This window comes from Tachyglossus aculeatus, chromosome X4 (assembly GCF_015852505.1).
Source record: "Tachyglossus aculeatus isolate mTacAcu1 chromosome X4, mTacAcu1.pri, whole genome shotgun sequence".
NCBI classification, from domain to species: Eukaryota; Metazoa; Chordata; class Mammalia; order Monotremata; family Tachyglossidae; genus Tachyglossus; species Tachyglossus aculeatus.
This window is the reverse complement of record NC_052098.1, coordinates 28654078-28669061: the sequence shown is the minus strand read 5'-3', so window position 1 is coordinate 28669061 and position 14984 is coordinate 28654078. Positions and strand designations below refer to the sequence as shown.

At 44.2% G+C, this 14984-nt stretch overlaps 1 protein-coding gene across 1 annotated transcript in view; it reads left to right on the top strand.

Moving 5' to 3' along the window:
• The first annotated feature begins 4548 nt into the window (after nucleotides 1–4548).
• The window catches only part of HAUS6 (HAUS augmin like complex subunit 6), a 30756-nt gene continuing 20320 nt past the window's right edge, over nucleotides 4549–14984 (top strand). Inside the window, exons 1-7 of the mRNA XM_038769813.1 lie at nucleotides 4549–4869; nucleotides 7829–7924; nucleotides 8565–8643; nucleotides 9749–9881; nucleotides 14183–14330; nucleotides 14592–14657; nucleotides 14810–14855. Of these exons, the coding sequence (XP_038625741.1) occupies nucleotides 4619–4869; nucleotides 7829–7924; nucleotides 8565–8643; nucleotides 9749–9881; nucleotides 14183–14330; nucleotides 14592–14657; nucleotides 14810–14855 (819 nt within the window). The 5' untranslated portion in view covers nucleotides 4549–4618. The remainder of the gene's footprint in view (nucleotides 4870–7828; nucleotides 7925–8564; nucleotides 8644–9748; nucleotides 9882–14182; nucleotides 14331–14591; nucleotides 14658–14809; nucleotides 14856–14984) is intronic.

The window sequence follows — 14984 nt, the reverse complement described above, 5'->3', positions numbered from 1 at the left end:
GCCTGGTACATAGTGAGTCCTTAACAAATGCCCCAGTTATTATTAGCTTCCAAACCTTTCACCCCTTTCCCTCCATTGATCTCATAACCATCCTCCCAGCTCTCTAACACCACCAAAGTACACTTCTTCTGTGCTTGTGCCACAGCATGCAGTTGATGGAAATTCAGGCACCAGGCCAGCTTTCGTGTAAGGCAGCATGGCCTAGTGGGAAAAGTGCTTGCATTCTTTTCCCGCCTCTACCACTTACCTGATGTGTGACCTTGAGCAAGTTACTTAACTTCTCTTTGCTTCAGTTTACTCATGTGTAGATGTAAGTAGATTATAAGCTTTTTAAGGGCAGGGATTGGGCTATTGTACTCTTCCAAGTATTTAGTACAGTGCTCTGCACACAGCAAGAGCTCAATAAATACCACTGATTGATTAAAATGGAGTTGAAATACCTGTTCTTCCTTCCTTTTAGGCTATGACTGGGACTGTTCAGATCTGATTAATTTTTATCTACCCCAGTGCTTAGCTCAAAGCCTGGGACATAGTAAGTGCTTAATAAATACCATTATTATTATGACTCTGCCCTCTCCTCTGCTCAGCAACAGTACTTGTCTTCCCTTATCGCCTCCCATGCCCACTGCCTCATCAACTATTTTAGATCTTGAACTGGCCCCTGAAATCCCAGTACTTCCATCTCCCTGACTCTCTCCCCTGATGAACTTGCTAACTACTTTGTTGACAAACTTGAAACCATCAGGCGTGACCTTCCCCAAATCACCCCCTAGCCTATTCAGCTCCCTCTTATCCCCTCCGCCAATCCACTCTCTCATCATTCTCTCATCATTCTTGTTCACCACTCAAGAGGCCACCCCCAACTTGCGTCCAAAAATCATCTATCCCCTCCACCTGCACCTCGACTGCTACCCCTTCACATCTTATAAACACAGTCACATCTACTCTTCTTCCTTCCCTGATCACCATCTTCAAGAGCTCACTTTCTGATGGCTCCTTCCCCTCTCTTTCAAACATCCCCTCACCTCCCCTACTCTAATACAATCTTCTCATGACCCAGCTATACCATCCAGCCATTATCCCATCTCCCATCTCCCATTGCTGACCAAATAATAATAATTATAATGATGGCATTTATTAAGCACTTATTATGTGCAAAGCACTGTTCTAAGCGGTGGGGAGGGTACAAGGTGATCAGGTTGTCCCACGTGGGGCTCACAAACTTAATCGCCATTTTACAGATGAGGTAACAGGCACAGGGAAGTTAAGTGACTTGCCCAAAGTCACACAGCTGGGACGTGACAGAGCCGTGATTTGAACCCATGCCCTCTGACTCCAAATCCCATGCTCTTTCTACTGAGCCATGCTGCTTCTCATGTGGGTTACAGAGGGTTACAGCTGCTGCCTCCACTTCCTCTCCTCCAAGTCCTAACGACCTTCTACAACCTGGATTTTGCCTCTTTCACTCCAGTGGGACTCCTTTCTCCGAGGTCACCAATCGATCAATCGTATTTATTGAGCGCTTACTGTGTGCAGAGCACTGTACTAAGCACTTTGGAAGTACAAGTTGGTAACATATAGAGACAGTCCCTACGCAACAGTGGGCTCACAGTCTAGAAGGGGGAGACAGGGAACAAAACCAAACATATTAATAAAATAAAATAAAATAAAATAAAATAAACACTAATTCTCTTCTCACCAAATGCAACAGGTTTAACTGTATCCTATTTCTATGGCTGCCTTTGATGCTACTGACCATCCCTTCTCCTGGAAACATAATCTAACTTTATTTTTTCAGTCCTCTCAATCAATCCTATTGATTGGGTGTTTATTCTGTGCAGAGCACTGTACTAAGTGTTTGGTAGAATACAACGGACACAGATGTGATCACCACCCTCAAGGAGTTCACCTTCTACACCCCAGCTCATACACTTCATTCATCTCAAGGCAAACCAATCTATTCACTGTTCCTCGCTCTCATCCCCTTCCTCTGGCCTGGAAGTCCCCCTCTCCGCCCCTCCTTCACATTCAGCAGCCCACTACCGTCCCATCTTCAAGGTCCTCCTGAAATCACATCTCTTATAGGAGGCCTTCCTATAAGAGATCTCCACTCTAGACCTTAAGTTCCTTGTGGGCAGGGGATGTGTCTACCGACCCTGTTGTATTGTACTCTCCCGAGCACTTCATACAGTGCTTGACACACAGTAAGTGCTCAGTAATTACCATTTAATGATCTTCTCACATTATTACACAATTCCTACTCCCACTTCAGCCCCTCTACATCATCCAAGCACTTGAATATCTATCTCCTGCTCTTCATTCCCTTTATATACGTTATTGAGCTTTATTATTGGGGGGGGGGGGGGGTATCTGTTATGCAATTACTATGTGTCAAGTACTCTTCTAATTTCTGGGGTAGGTACACGTTTATCAGACTGGACACAGTCCCTGTCCCATATGGGGCTCACAGTCTAAGCTGTAGGGAAGAAGATCAATCCCCATATTACAGATGAGGTAACCGAGGCACAGAGCAGTGAAATGATTTGGGCAAAGACACAAAGCAGGCAAGTGGCAGAGCTGGGATTAGAACCCAGGACTTCTGATCCCCAGGCCCGAGCTCTTTCCACCAGACCACACTGCTTCAATTCAATTCTATTCTATTGCTTACAGCTACTTGTAATGGATTTTAATGTCTGTTTTCCCTGCTAGGTTGCAAATCCCTTGAGGTCAGGGATTGTGTCTATGCATGCAGTGCTGAGAGCTTAGTGCAGTGCTCGGCACACAATAAGCATTCGATAAATACAATTAACTCCATTGTACTTTCCCAAGTGCTTACAGCATTGGGCTTTGCACAGAGAAAATGCCCAATAAATAATATCGATTGATTTATCCATCAGGGGCTAGGGGGAACATGTGAGGGTGCTGAGGAAGAAAACTCTCTGTAATAGGGCTGCAGACTATTAGGAGGACCTCTTCTCCCTGGAGGAAGTGTTTTCTTTGGCATGAAGAAACACCTATACTGGAAATCATCATTATCATAATAATAATTGCCGTACTTGTTAAGTGCTTACTAGGTGCCAGGTACTGTACTACACAGCGCTGGAGTGGATACAAGCAAACGGGGTCGGACACAGTCCAATCTCCATTTTACAGCCGAGATAACTGAGGCCCTGAGAAGTGAAGTGACTCGTCCAAGTTCACACAGCAGACGAGTGGCAGAGCGGAGATTAGAACCCGGGACCCTCTGACTCCCGGGCCCGAGCTCTAGCCACTGCACCATGCTCCTTCTCAGATTTACAGATTTTACTACGGAAGGAACCCTGCACGGATCTGTCGAGGGCAGAGCAAACAAATGGGGTTTGCAACGAAACCGAAAACAGTGGGTCCATTGCCAAGGAGAGTCTCATTGGACCGGATCGTCGCAGTCTCTGTGGGCTGCCGACTTGTACTTCCCGAGCGCTTCGTCCAGTGCTCTGCACACAGTAAGCACTCAATAAATACGATTGAATGAAGGAAGGAAGGATGGAAGGAAGGAACTCGCGTGCCAATTAATAGCTTCCAGGGTCTTTGCAATCTATGGTTTATCGCGCATTGGGGGCTGGGGGTTCTCCAGTGGCCACCAATCAATCTGTGCATCAGGCAGAAACTCCTCACCCTCAGCTTCAAGGCTCTCCATCACCTCGCCCCCTCCTCACCTCCCTTCTCTCCTTCTCCAGCCCTGCCCACACCCTCCGCTCCTCTGCCGCTAATCTTCTCACTGTTCTCGCCTGTCCCACCATCAACCCCCGGCCCACGTCCTCCCCCTGGCCTGGAATGCCCTCCCTCCGCCCATCCGCCAAGCTAGCTCTCTTCCTCCCTTCAAGGCCCTACTGAGAGCTCACCTCCTCCAGGAGGCCTTCCCAGACTGAGCCCCCTCCTTCAATCAATCAATCAATCAATCGTATTTATTGAGCACTTACTATGTGCAGAGCACTGTACTAAGCGCTTGGGAAGTACAAATTGGCAACACATAGAGACAGTCCCTACCCAACAGTGGGCTCACAGTCTAAAAGGGGGAGACAGAGAACAGAACCAAACATACCAACAAAATAAAATAAATAGGATAGAAATGTACAAGTAAAATAAATAAATAAATAAATAAATAGAGTAATAAATATGTACAACCATATATACCTCTCCCCCTCTCCATCTTACCTCCTTCCCTTCCCCACAGCACCTGTATATATGTATGTACCTATTTATTACTCTATTTATCTTACTTGTACACATCTATTCTATTTATTTTATCTTGTCAGTATGTTTGGTTTTGTTCTCTGTCTCCCCCTTCTAGACCGTGAGCCCGCTGTTGGGTAGGGACTGTCTCTATGTGTTGCCGACTTGTACTTCCCAAGCGTAAGTACAGTAAGCGCTTGATTGGCGATCTAGGGTTGATCGCGCATTGGGGGCGTAGTTGGGCGGGAGGAGATGCGCGCGCACGCACGGCTCGGCTCCCGGAAGTGGCGCCTCGCCGCGAGTGGCGGGAACGGTTGGCGGCGGTTGCAGCCACAATGGGTGGCTCAGGCCTATTGTGCGGGGGGAAACGGCAGGGGCACCGCGCCTAGGAGCCGCCTCCATCGGGATGGATCCCCGCTCCCCGTTGGCCGCACCTTCTCCCGCTCCGCGACGCTCCCTTTCCTGCGGGGGAGAGGCTTCCCCTGCTCTGGGCTCGCATCTGCGGCGCCGGGGGAAGATGAGCGCGGCCGCGGCCGCCCCCGCCGCCGCCCCCCTCTGGGAGAGGGAGCGGCTCTGGATGTTTCTGCAAGCGCTCGGCTTCCAGCCGGGCGGCAAGACCGACTGCGGGAAGATAGTTACGCACGCCAGCTTGGGAGTGTAAGGAAAAATGGGGGCCGGGCGGGAAGGCTGGGGGAGAGGCGGGAGCCCTTTTTTGTGCCATCTAATCATAATAGTAAGCGGATGTATCGAGCGCTTGCCGTGGGCAGAGCACTGTACTAAGCGATCGGGAGAGTGCAATATAACATTAGGCACATTAAGCGTTTAGTACAGTGCTCTGCCCACAGTAAGCGCTCAATAAGTACGATTGAATTCCCTGCCCACGATGAGCTCACAGTCTCGAGGGTATATAATAATAATAATGATGATGGCATTTGTTAAGCGCTTACTATGTGCAAATCGCTGTTCTAAGCGCTGGGGGGGATACAGTGTGATCAGGTTGTCCCACCTGGGGATCACAGTCTTAATCCCCATTTTTCCAGATGAGGGAACTGAGGCTCAGAGAAGTTAAGTGACTTGCCCAAGGACACACAGCAGACTTGTGGAGTCGGGATTCGAACCCATGACCTCTGACTCCAAAGCCCGGGCTCTTTCCACTGAGCCACGCGTATATGTGAAGCGCTGGGCTCCGCACTGCGATAGATGCAACCTAGTGCTAATTCATTCACGAATGTATATATGTTTGTACATACTTATTACTCTATTTATCTTGTACGTATCTATTTTATTTATTTTATCTTGTTAGTATGTTTGGTTTTGTTCTCTGTCTCCCCCTTTTAGACTGTGAGCCCACTGTTGGGTAGGGACTGTCTCTATATGCTGCCAACTTGTACTTCCCAAGCGCTTAGTACGGTGCTCTGCACACAGTAAGCGCTCAATAAATACGATTGATGATGATGATTCATTCAATCATATTTACTTAGCGCTTACTGTGTGCCGAGCGCTGTACTAAGCGCTTTATGGTACTTGTTAAGCGCTTACTGTGGGCCAAGCACTGTTCTAGGAGCCGGGGTAAGATACAAGATAATCAGGTTGATCACAGTCTATGCCCCTCGTGGTGCTCACACTCTTAATCACCATTTTACAGATGAGGGAACTGAGGCCCGGCGATGTGGAGTGACTTGCCCAAGGTCACACAGCAGAGAAGTGGTGGAGTCGGGATTAGAACTCAGGTCCTTCGGGCACCCGGGCCTGTGCTCTATCCACAAGGGCCTTGTTGCTTCCTGTTGCTTTACTAGTAGAATTAGTAGATGGTAGTGCGACCTTTTTTTTTTTTAACCGAAGATCTGTGCATTGCTTTGCATTTGAGTCTCGTAATCTGGTTTCCAAGAACAGGCGCCCCCCCGGACGTGGTTTGGTTCCCGGATTCCTGATTTTTATTTTTTTTTAGCATTTGTTAAGCGCTTACTATATGCAAAGCACTGTTCTAAGCGCGCGGGGGGGGGGGGGGGGATACAAGGTGATCAGGTTGTCCCACGTGGGGCTCACAGTCTTAATCCCCATTTTACAGATGAGGTAACTGAGGCTCAGAGAAGTTAAGTGACTTAACCCAGGTCTCACAGCAGACGTGGTGGAGCCGGGATTCGAACCCATGACCGGTGACTCCAAAGCCCGTGCTCTTTCCACTGAGCCACGCTGATTTCTTCTTCCCCGCTGCCTGTCCCATTTTCGACCGAGGAGCCCCAGTGCAGCAAAACCAATTCAATGATGGATATCGTCATCAATGGTATTTGAGTGCTTACTGTGTGCGGAGCACCGTACTAAGCGCTTTTTGTTATTATGGTATTTACTAAGCGCTTATTATGTGCCAGGCACTGTATAAAGCACTGGAGTAGATACAAAGATAATCAAGATACGAGATAATTACCAAATACCATTGTTGTTATTAGGTCGGACACAGTCCATGCCCCACATGGGGCTCGCGTTCTTAATTCCCATTTTACAGATAAGGGAACTGAGGTACAGAGAAGTGAAGTGACATGTGCAGAGTCACACAGCGGACAAGTGAGAGGATTTGGGATTAGAACCCAGGTCCTTTTGAATCCCAGGTCTGTGCCCTTTCTACTAGCCCACACTGCTTCTACGTTTGGGCATTGCTATCTTGATTAAAAACCGTAGTGAGCCCGTTGTGGGCAGGGACTGTGCTGCTGAATTGTACTTCCCAAGCGCTTAGTACAGTGCTCTGCATACAGTAAGTGCTCTATAAATGTGATTGAATGAAAGGAAAAACAATGCCCCCTCCACTCCTTACTGCAGTAAAACAAATATTGCAGATTACTTTTTACATTACATTTCAATACAGTATTGGAGCCTTACCTGATTAAGCCCTTTTTCCCTGCTCCCTGTTCTTTCTGTGTCGTTTATATTCATTTATTCAATCCTATTTATTGAGCACTTACTGTGTGCAGAGCACTGTACTAAGTGCTTAGCCTTATTAAGCGCTTACTGTGTGCAGAGCAGTGTTTCTATGTACTTGGATCTGTATCCTTTAACACTTAACATTCATTCCTCCCACCCCAGCACTTATGTACAAGTCTGTAATTTTTTTTAATAAAAGGCCTCATTTCCCATACTCCTACCTTTTGCATCACCCTTGCACTTGAATTTGCATCCTTATTCACCCTACCCTAAGACCCACAGCACTTCCCTACATGTCTGTAATTGATTTATATCAATGCTGTCTCCCCTCTTTAGAGACTGTAAGCTTCTTGGGGCAGGAAACATGTTTACCAACTCTGTTGTAGTCTCCCAAGCACTTAGTGTAGTGCTCTTAATGCAGTAAACTCAGTAAACATCACCGATTGAGTGATTAAAAAAAAAATCAATTGGAAGGGGGGAGAGGTGTGTGAGTTTGTGTGTTTTGTTTTTCTACTGCCCCTAAAGCAGAATACTCTCCCAGTAGATTGAAAAATGGACATGCTGGTTAAAGGGACATTTAAATTTGCTCACTTCTGGGAAAGATGAAAAAAAGAAACTAATTAATGTGTAGTAATTAAGAACTTCTGCATAACTTTATGACCTCGCTAACTACTTTTTAATTTTTTTTTTTAACCATTAGGAGCATGTTTGACAAGCCGAATATTGATGCTTTTCATGTTGTTTCCTACTTCCTATTTACCACTTTGGATCATTCTCATGCTAAAGAAGTCTTCAGGTAAGGAAAAAAGACAAATTTCGCAAAAAATATAAAAACTTATTCCTTAATATTTAACTGGAATAAGCTTATAAATTATTTGGGATTTACGTGTTGATCAAAGTCTGTGTCCTACATTATTATCACAGTGTAGGCTATTGTAGAGGACAATATTTAACATTGTGTGCATGTAACTCATTGTGGCATATTTTATTCTGGGAACACAAGTCTGAGGCAGTTTTAGATATTAGGGTTCTCGTATGTTTTTGACGACTTAAGCCCAATTACTAGTGTCATAACTATAGTGTTTTTGATAGCAGGTAGAGTTTAAGAAGGTGCTGTGGAATGCTTTGCGTTTTATGGAAAACTCTCATTTCCCTTTGGATCATTGTTTTTCAGGCTGTATTTAAGGGAACCATATTAATTTGCATGGCTCTATTAAACTTTATTATTACTTTCAGTTTATTAACCACTTTTTCTGACTTATGTATTGGATTGTTCTCCTTGGTCATTCAAATAGGGTGATTAGTACCGGTGATATTAAAGTAGATCATTAGTATCAACCTTGACAGTGAGTTTAGTATTTCCAAATACAGGGGTAAGCTTGACAAATCTTAAAAAAAAGCTGAAAGACTTTTCCCCTTCTAATTCTTTTGTAAAGGTATTGTTGGCCTCCGGTAGATCGAAAAGGTGATGCGGAATATCGAAAACAATGTTATGAGTGGTTAAGAAAAATTGCCGTAAGTTTTCTTGTTCTTAAGATTGAATAGTGATGCTTTGTATGGTACTTTTTTATGGTAATGTTTTGTATGGTACCTTTTTAAAATCAGTGTAAGAATGTTAAACGACAGTGGTATTTATTGAACTCTTACTTTGTACAGAGCACTGTACTGTGTGGGAGAGTAAAATATAACAGAATTAGCATACAGTTTCCCTGCCCATTACAAGCTTACAACCTAGAGGATGAGCATAACACTTTTGCATAAGAATTTGTAAACATCTTTAAGAATGAACGGTTTAGATGGTATGAGCAGGGTGGTCAGCACTTAAGCATGGTGCCTGGCACTTAGTGAGCGCTTAACAAATGCTACAATTTTGTTATTATGATGTCTTCCTATGCAGTCAGTGGAGGTGTGACATTCAAATAGAGATGTCCTGAAGGGAGGAGAAATTGTGAGACTGCAGGGAAAGAGAGAGGCCAGGGCTGGAGAGAGAGATTTGGGAATTATCCATGTATAGATGGTAACTGAAGCTGTGAAAGCGAATGAGTTCTCCAAAGGAGTGGGTTTAGATGGAGAATAAGAGGGGACCCAGAACTGGGCCTGAGGGACTCCTTCAGTGGGTGGGAGGCAGAGGAGGAGCCTGTGAAAGAGATGGAGAATGAGGGGCCGAAGAGATAGATCCAGGAGAGGACAGTATCAGTGAAGCCGAAGTTAGGTAATTCCAGCCATGCTACTAGTGGAAAAGGAAATGGGACTTCCATGCCTGGACTTCTGTTTCTCAGTTGTGGAATCCTGGCTTTCCTCCAAGGCGCATGGGGAAAAGGAGGAGGGAAGGGAGCAGAATTGTTTGGTAAATTCTTCTGCTCACTCCTTCTATTGTGGACTTCCTGTAATGGAAAAGAAATTCCTGAATCGAGAAGCAGGTCTGCCACTTTAAGCCTGGCAGGAGAGGTAGTGGATGACTGTGTAAGGTTGTCTTCTAATTTTTAAGTTGCAAGGCTGGTCTTTATACCATTGTCTGCATTTTAGCCAAATGAATGTTTGCTGTTGGGTCTGCAGATGAAAAATAACTTCATTGGGGAAGTAGTCTATAATAGCTTTTTTTCCTTTTCTTTTTTCAAAGGACGAATGTGGAAGTAGCTTTCCTCAAGTTGTTGGTTCTCTCTTTCTTTCTCCCGGTGGCCCGAAGTTTGTTCGTCTAATGTACCAATTTGCAAGATTTGTCTTAATGCAGTATATTAAAACAAACTCTGAAGGTAAGTTAAGCTGAGTGGTAGCAATTGGTCATAAACTTTGAGAATGGAGCAGGTTTACTTTGTTTCACAAGTCAAAAGAAATCTAAATGTTCCTTATAAAAGCTGTCGCAAATGTTAAGAATCTGGCAGAGGTGTATTTAACTCTAGTAGTTCTAGTGCAGGCACCTGATATTTTTGGAATGGCCATAACAAAGTAATCCCTAATGAAAATAAGTGTTTCCACGGATTTCAGAGGCATTTTTTGTCTCCAAACCAAGCTAACGATATTAGTGCTGCTTTGGGGGTACTCATGTAAAGACTCCCTACAAGCAAGAAGTTGGAGCTAGTGAAGTCTGTGTTAAGTGGGAATCCCTCTAAGCTCGTTGTGCAGGGAACTTGTCTACCAACTCTGTTGTATTATACTCTCCCAAGCGCTTGGTACAGTGCTCTGCACACAGCACTCAATAAATACCAGTGATGATGGATTAACTTTTCATGCCTTTTTTTAATGAAGTTCTTTCCTGCTTAGATTCCATTAACTTAAACCCTTTATTATCAGCCTCTTTTTTCAAAGTACAGCCACAAGAGTGTTCTGATGGCTGCAGTAGAGGCCATAGAAAAGTATGAATTGCAAAACACTCATTTAACTCACATTCAGCGAACCTTCTTTTAAGATATCAAGTTATTCTGAACACATAACTTGAAATAGTTGCTTCAGTAGATTTATATTAGTGCTCTCAGATTTTCATTGCTTGACTGAAATTGGCCAATTTTAAGATCACTTTGACAACTTTTTGACATTCTTAAAAATGTTTAAAAAATAAGTTTACAACTGTTAAAATGAGATTTGGATTATTCCCAGCAAACTAGGTGCCCCACTGTGTGTTTATGTTTTTTTTTTAAATATCCAAATACAGTCGATACAAAGTGCATTTTATCTTTTCCTTGTGATTTGAGTGAATGAGGATTTACTGTACATGATACGCTAATGACTAGTATCTGGGCTTGGACTCCTCCTACTGCTAGATCTGCCCCAGATTTCTGTTCTTCCATGGCTGTTTGTAGTGCAGTTGAGCCTAGCCTGAGTTTAGAAGTGGCAGAATGGAGTCCTGTGAATGGCCTTCAGGATTGACTAAACACATTTCCATGCCCACAGAGGTCTAAAAACAGTGGGGGCCTAGGGTCACTTGAGTGGATTTTGAGAGTTTTTCTCCAGCCACTCTGCCACTTTACTGGCTGTGTGACCATGGGCAAGTCACTTCACTTCTCTGTGCCTCAGTTGCCTCATCTGCAGAATGAGGATTAAGACTGTGAGCCCCATGTGGGACAGGGACCGTGTCTGACTTGGTTAGCTTGTATATTCCCCAGCTCATAGTACAGTGCCTGGCACATAGTAAGTGCTTAATAAAGACCATCAAAAAAAATCCCACTGAGGATGTTGAGAGTGGAGCACTTGGATGAAATCTAGAAGAAGATATGTGAAAAGCAAGAATGGGAAAAGTGATAGGAACAGGTAAAGCACAGTTTAAGTTGCTTATAAATAAACTGACAATCAGATAGCCCCCACCTGGCGAGGGATGTGTGTGCGGTGGAGGTGTGTTTTCTATAGCCAGAATTTAGAGAGTGGACAGGGGCAAGTTTCTCCTCTGTAAAAGTGCTTCTAGGAAGTTGAGGCCACAATAGCTGATTAATCGTGTTCAGGAATGCCTGGTGGCCGACTGTAGGCTCTTTGTGGGCAGGGAACATGTTTGTTGTAGTATTGTACTCTCCCAGGTGCTTAGTACAGTTCTCTGCACACAGTAAGCGCTCAATAAATATGATATGAATGAATATTTTTGGAGATTAAAATCCTTAGAAAATCTTGTGTAAAAAAAGATGGCTTCCAAGCATTTCTAAACATTCTGGGGGTACATTTCTGGAGTAGATCCCAGACACTGACTTTCCTGGATGAGATTCCTGGAATGCATCAATTTCTAGGAATTGTCCTAGCCAATCAGGGACATATGGCTGCACTATTGGTAAGAATCTGGTTAAGGATCTGGCCTGGGTAGTGAGGTGTTGTCAAGATTTGAAATAAGCTCATTACGGGCAGGGAACATGATGGCTAATTCTGTTGTATCGTACTCTTCCAAGCACTTAGTACAGTGCTCTGCATGTAGTAAGAGCTCAATAAATACTATTGAATGATTTAGAGACAGTATTATTGGGATATGGATCCAATACCATCTTCCTTATATGAGATCTACAAGACCATGAGGCTACGGTCTTCTGATGTAGACCTCAGCAGTGAGTGTTCATCCTCCATTTCGTGCCTTATCTCAGACTAGTGTTATAGAGATGATGTTTTGCTTTTTCACCACCATTTACTCTTTCCTCTGTTCCTGTCTATCTCTGCCCTCCAATTTTTGCTTTTTTCACTTTTCTAATGCTGTGTGTTTTTTATTTGCAAACTTTTTTGAGGGATTTGTCATTTGACGTACTACTTTTCTTGCCTCCTTGTTTTGCTCTCCCCCACCTTAACTCTCCCACAGGGGCGGCACATTGCACCCGGTCCCTAAGACCTGGGCCGTAGCAGCGGCATTGAACAGGTATCCTCACTTTGCTTCTTTCCTTTTCTTTCTTTTTTTGATAAGGGTGAATTGTGCTCCCCATATATTTCCTTTCGGACTGTCATCACAGTTGTTCCTCCTTCTCACCTCTCCTTGCTCCAATTAGCGAAGTTCTCTCTGTTCAGATCTCCCCCCTCCCACCTGTCACCCTTCCTCTCCATGTTGTTTCTTGCTCTTTTTCCAGCTCTTCCTCCCATTTAGTCTAACTCTGATCCCTTCTTCCTGCCGATCAGATATCATCCTCTCCTCTGCCTTTGCTCCAATCCCTGCTTCTCCCTGTCATTAACACTCTCCATTCTCCTTTTCTATCATCTTCTGACTGGCTATTTCCCTCTGCTCCTCCCACCCCCACCTTTGTTGCAATAGCTGTTTGGGCACAGGGGAAAGTGTATGGTACTCCCCTCAATGCATGAACTATAGAAGCTGAGATGCAATAGGTAGCTCCCATAGAATGGCTAGCATCTGTACCGTGTCTCGAAGAGAGAACCTCTCTCGCACCTTGTCCATGAAAGTGCAGTAGCGCGCCCTTTCTGGCCCCATACTATTTGGGCGAGCAGAGCATTGCTCTGACGACAATGGTAAAGAAGGGTAAGGTATGTCTTACCGCCGCAGGACATGCCCTGGAGGTGTTTTTGGAGTAGTGGTGATGGTCTGCGCTGAGTCAGTCACGATGATCTCTCAGCCCAGGCCCCCCTGTGCCCAGGGGCACATATTGTGAGGAGGCTAATCGAGAGAATGGGTGTCGTCTTTGGTCACGGAACACAATGTCTCTGAGAGCTCAACAGCAGCAGACACCACTGGGCCCTCACCCATTTGGTAAGCCATTGGTGAGTTTGGTTTTTAGTGGCCTAGGGTCTCTGGAGGGGTGGCGGGGGGCTGCCTCTTCCACTTTCTTACAAAAACCAGGGGAAAAACCACCACAACAAAATGAGGAACAAAACAACAGTAGCAGCAACCAAGAAAAACCACAGTTCTTCATCATACGAGTAGTGTGGAGCCAGAAAGAACAGGAGGGTGAGCAGGGGATCAGCAGGTAAGAGCGGCTAGTTTAGGCAGCAGTGCAGCTTTACCAGGCGTGCCTTCCTCTGGGCAGATTTGGAAGATTTGAGTCCAGCAATTATCTGTGAAACCACCCCCCAGTCAATTACAGCTCCTATGGGGAAAGGCCTCTCCGAAGCAAGGGGCCTCGGGAGCTAATCTTAATGAGCCATCTGTCATCACGCTGTCTTATCCCAGCCAGTACCATGATTTCGACTCTACCTGGCCAGCCCAGCTTGTACGAGCGATGAATTCTTGTCACCTAGTGCCCTGGTCAGAAGGGGTGCAGCATGGAGGTGACACTTGAAGACAGAGGAGTAAGGGAGAAAAATTTTTACAAAAATGTAATACCAGAGGAAGCCAGCTTTCGGGGAAACCTAATACCCTGGAATCCCCCTTCTCTGGGTTGAGCCAGTGGAAATATATCAAAAAGAGAAGTGACTTGATCAGCTTACTGCTCTTTGCCCAAAATATCAATATTCATGAAAGGATTGGTAATGGAGGTGTTGGTCGCAGATAGTAAAAGAGCGGGAAAGGAAACTATCGCTCCTTTTAAAAGTAATATTGTTCCCAGGAGGTACTCAGTTTCTACAAACTGAAGTGAATACTATGTTCAAAAAGATGTTATTGTACCTATTAAATTTGTGGTATTCTTATTTATCTTTTTGAATGTAGGTGGCGGTACATGTTTTGTAGAAACTTTTAATTCAAGGCCTCAAGATTTACACAAATCCATTGCAAGATACCATGTCACATGCAACCGGTTTTTAAGAATTTTACATAAAGAAGATTTTGTAATTCAAGAGTATCAGAAAAAAGCCCAGTAAGTTGTATTTTTGTGATGAGAAAGTGGAAACTACTTCTGAATAAATTGCATTTCTGACAATTTAGATGTGTCATTAATTCAAATAAGCCATATTGCCTCAACTGTTGATTTAATATGACAGTTAATCCTTGACAAATATCATTGCCCCAATTCTACTTTTATTCATCAGACTTTTTGAAAAGGCCTTAAATTGACTGCCCCACCAATTTGTTGAAAGGATTGTTACTGAATTGTCATTTTACTTTTCTGTCACTACAGGCTTTTGGTTGAACAAATAAGATACTTGAGGTCAGAATGTGTAGAACTACAAAAAGAACTACAAAAGTAAGTGGTTTTTTTAGGTATAAACCAGAGCTTCATTTCTATATTTTTAATCAGTGTGGTTTTTGTAGAACAATATTGTAACCAGATTTATAGAAGCTGATCTTCATGAGGGTCTTGGGATGACTAACTGGATTTTTTAAATTTTTTACTAGAATGGAGCAATATGATCAAAATTATAAACCGAACAGAGTTCAACAGGTAAGACAGTTTTATAGAATTTCCTGTGTTAATATTTTGTGTTTTCCTCTTATTTCAGGGTTCTAGTGGCCACTTAATAACCTAGTACTGTAACAGAGTAATTGGGGCCCTGAGGATCTGAAAGTCTCT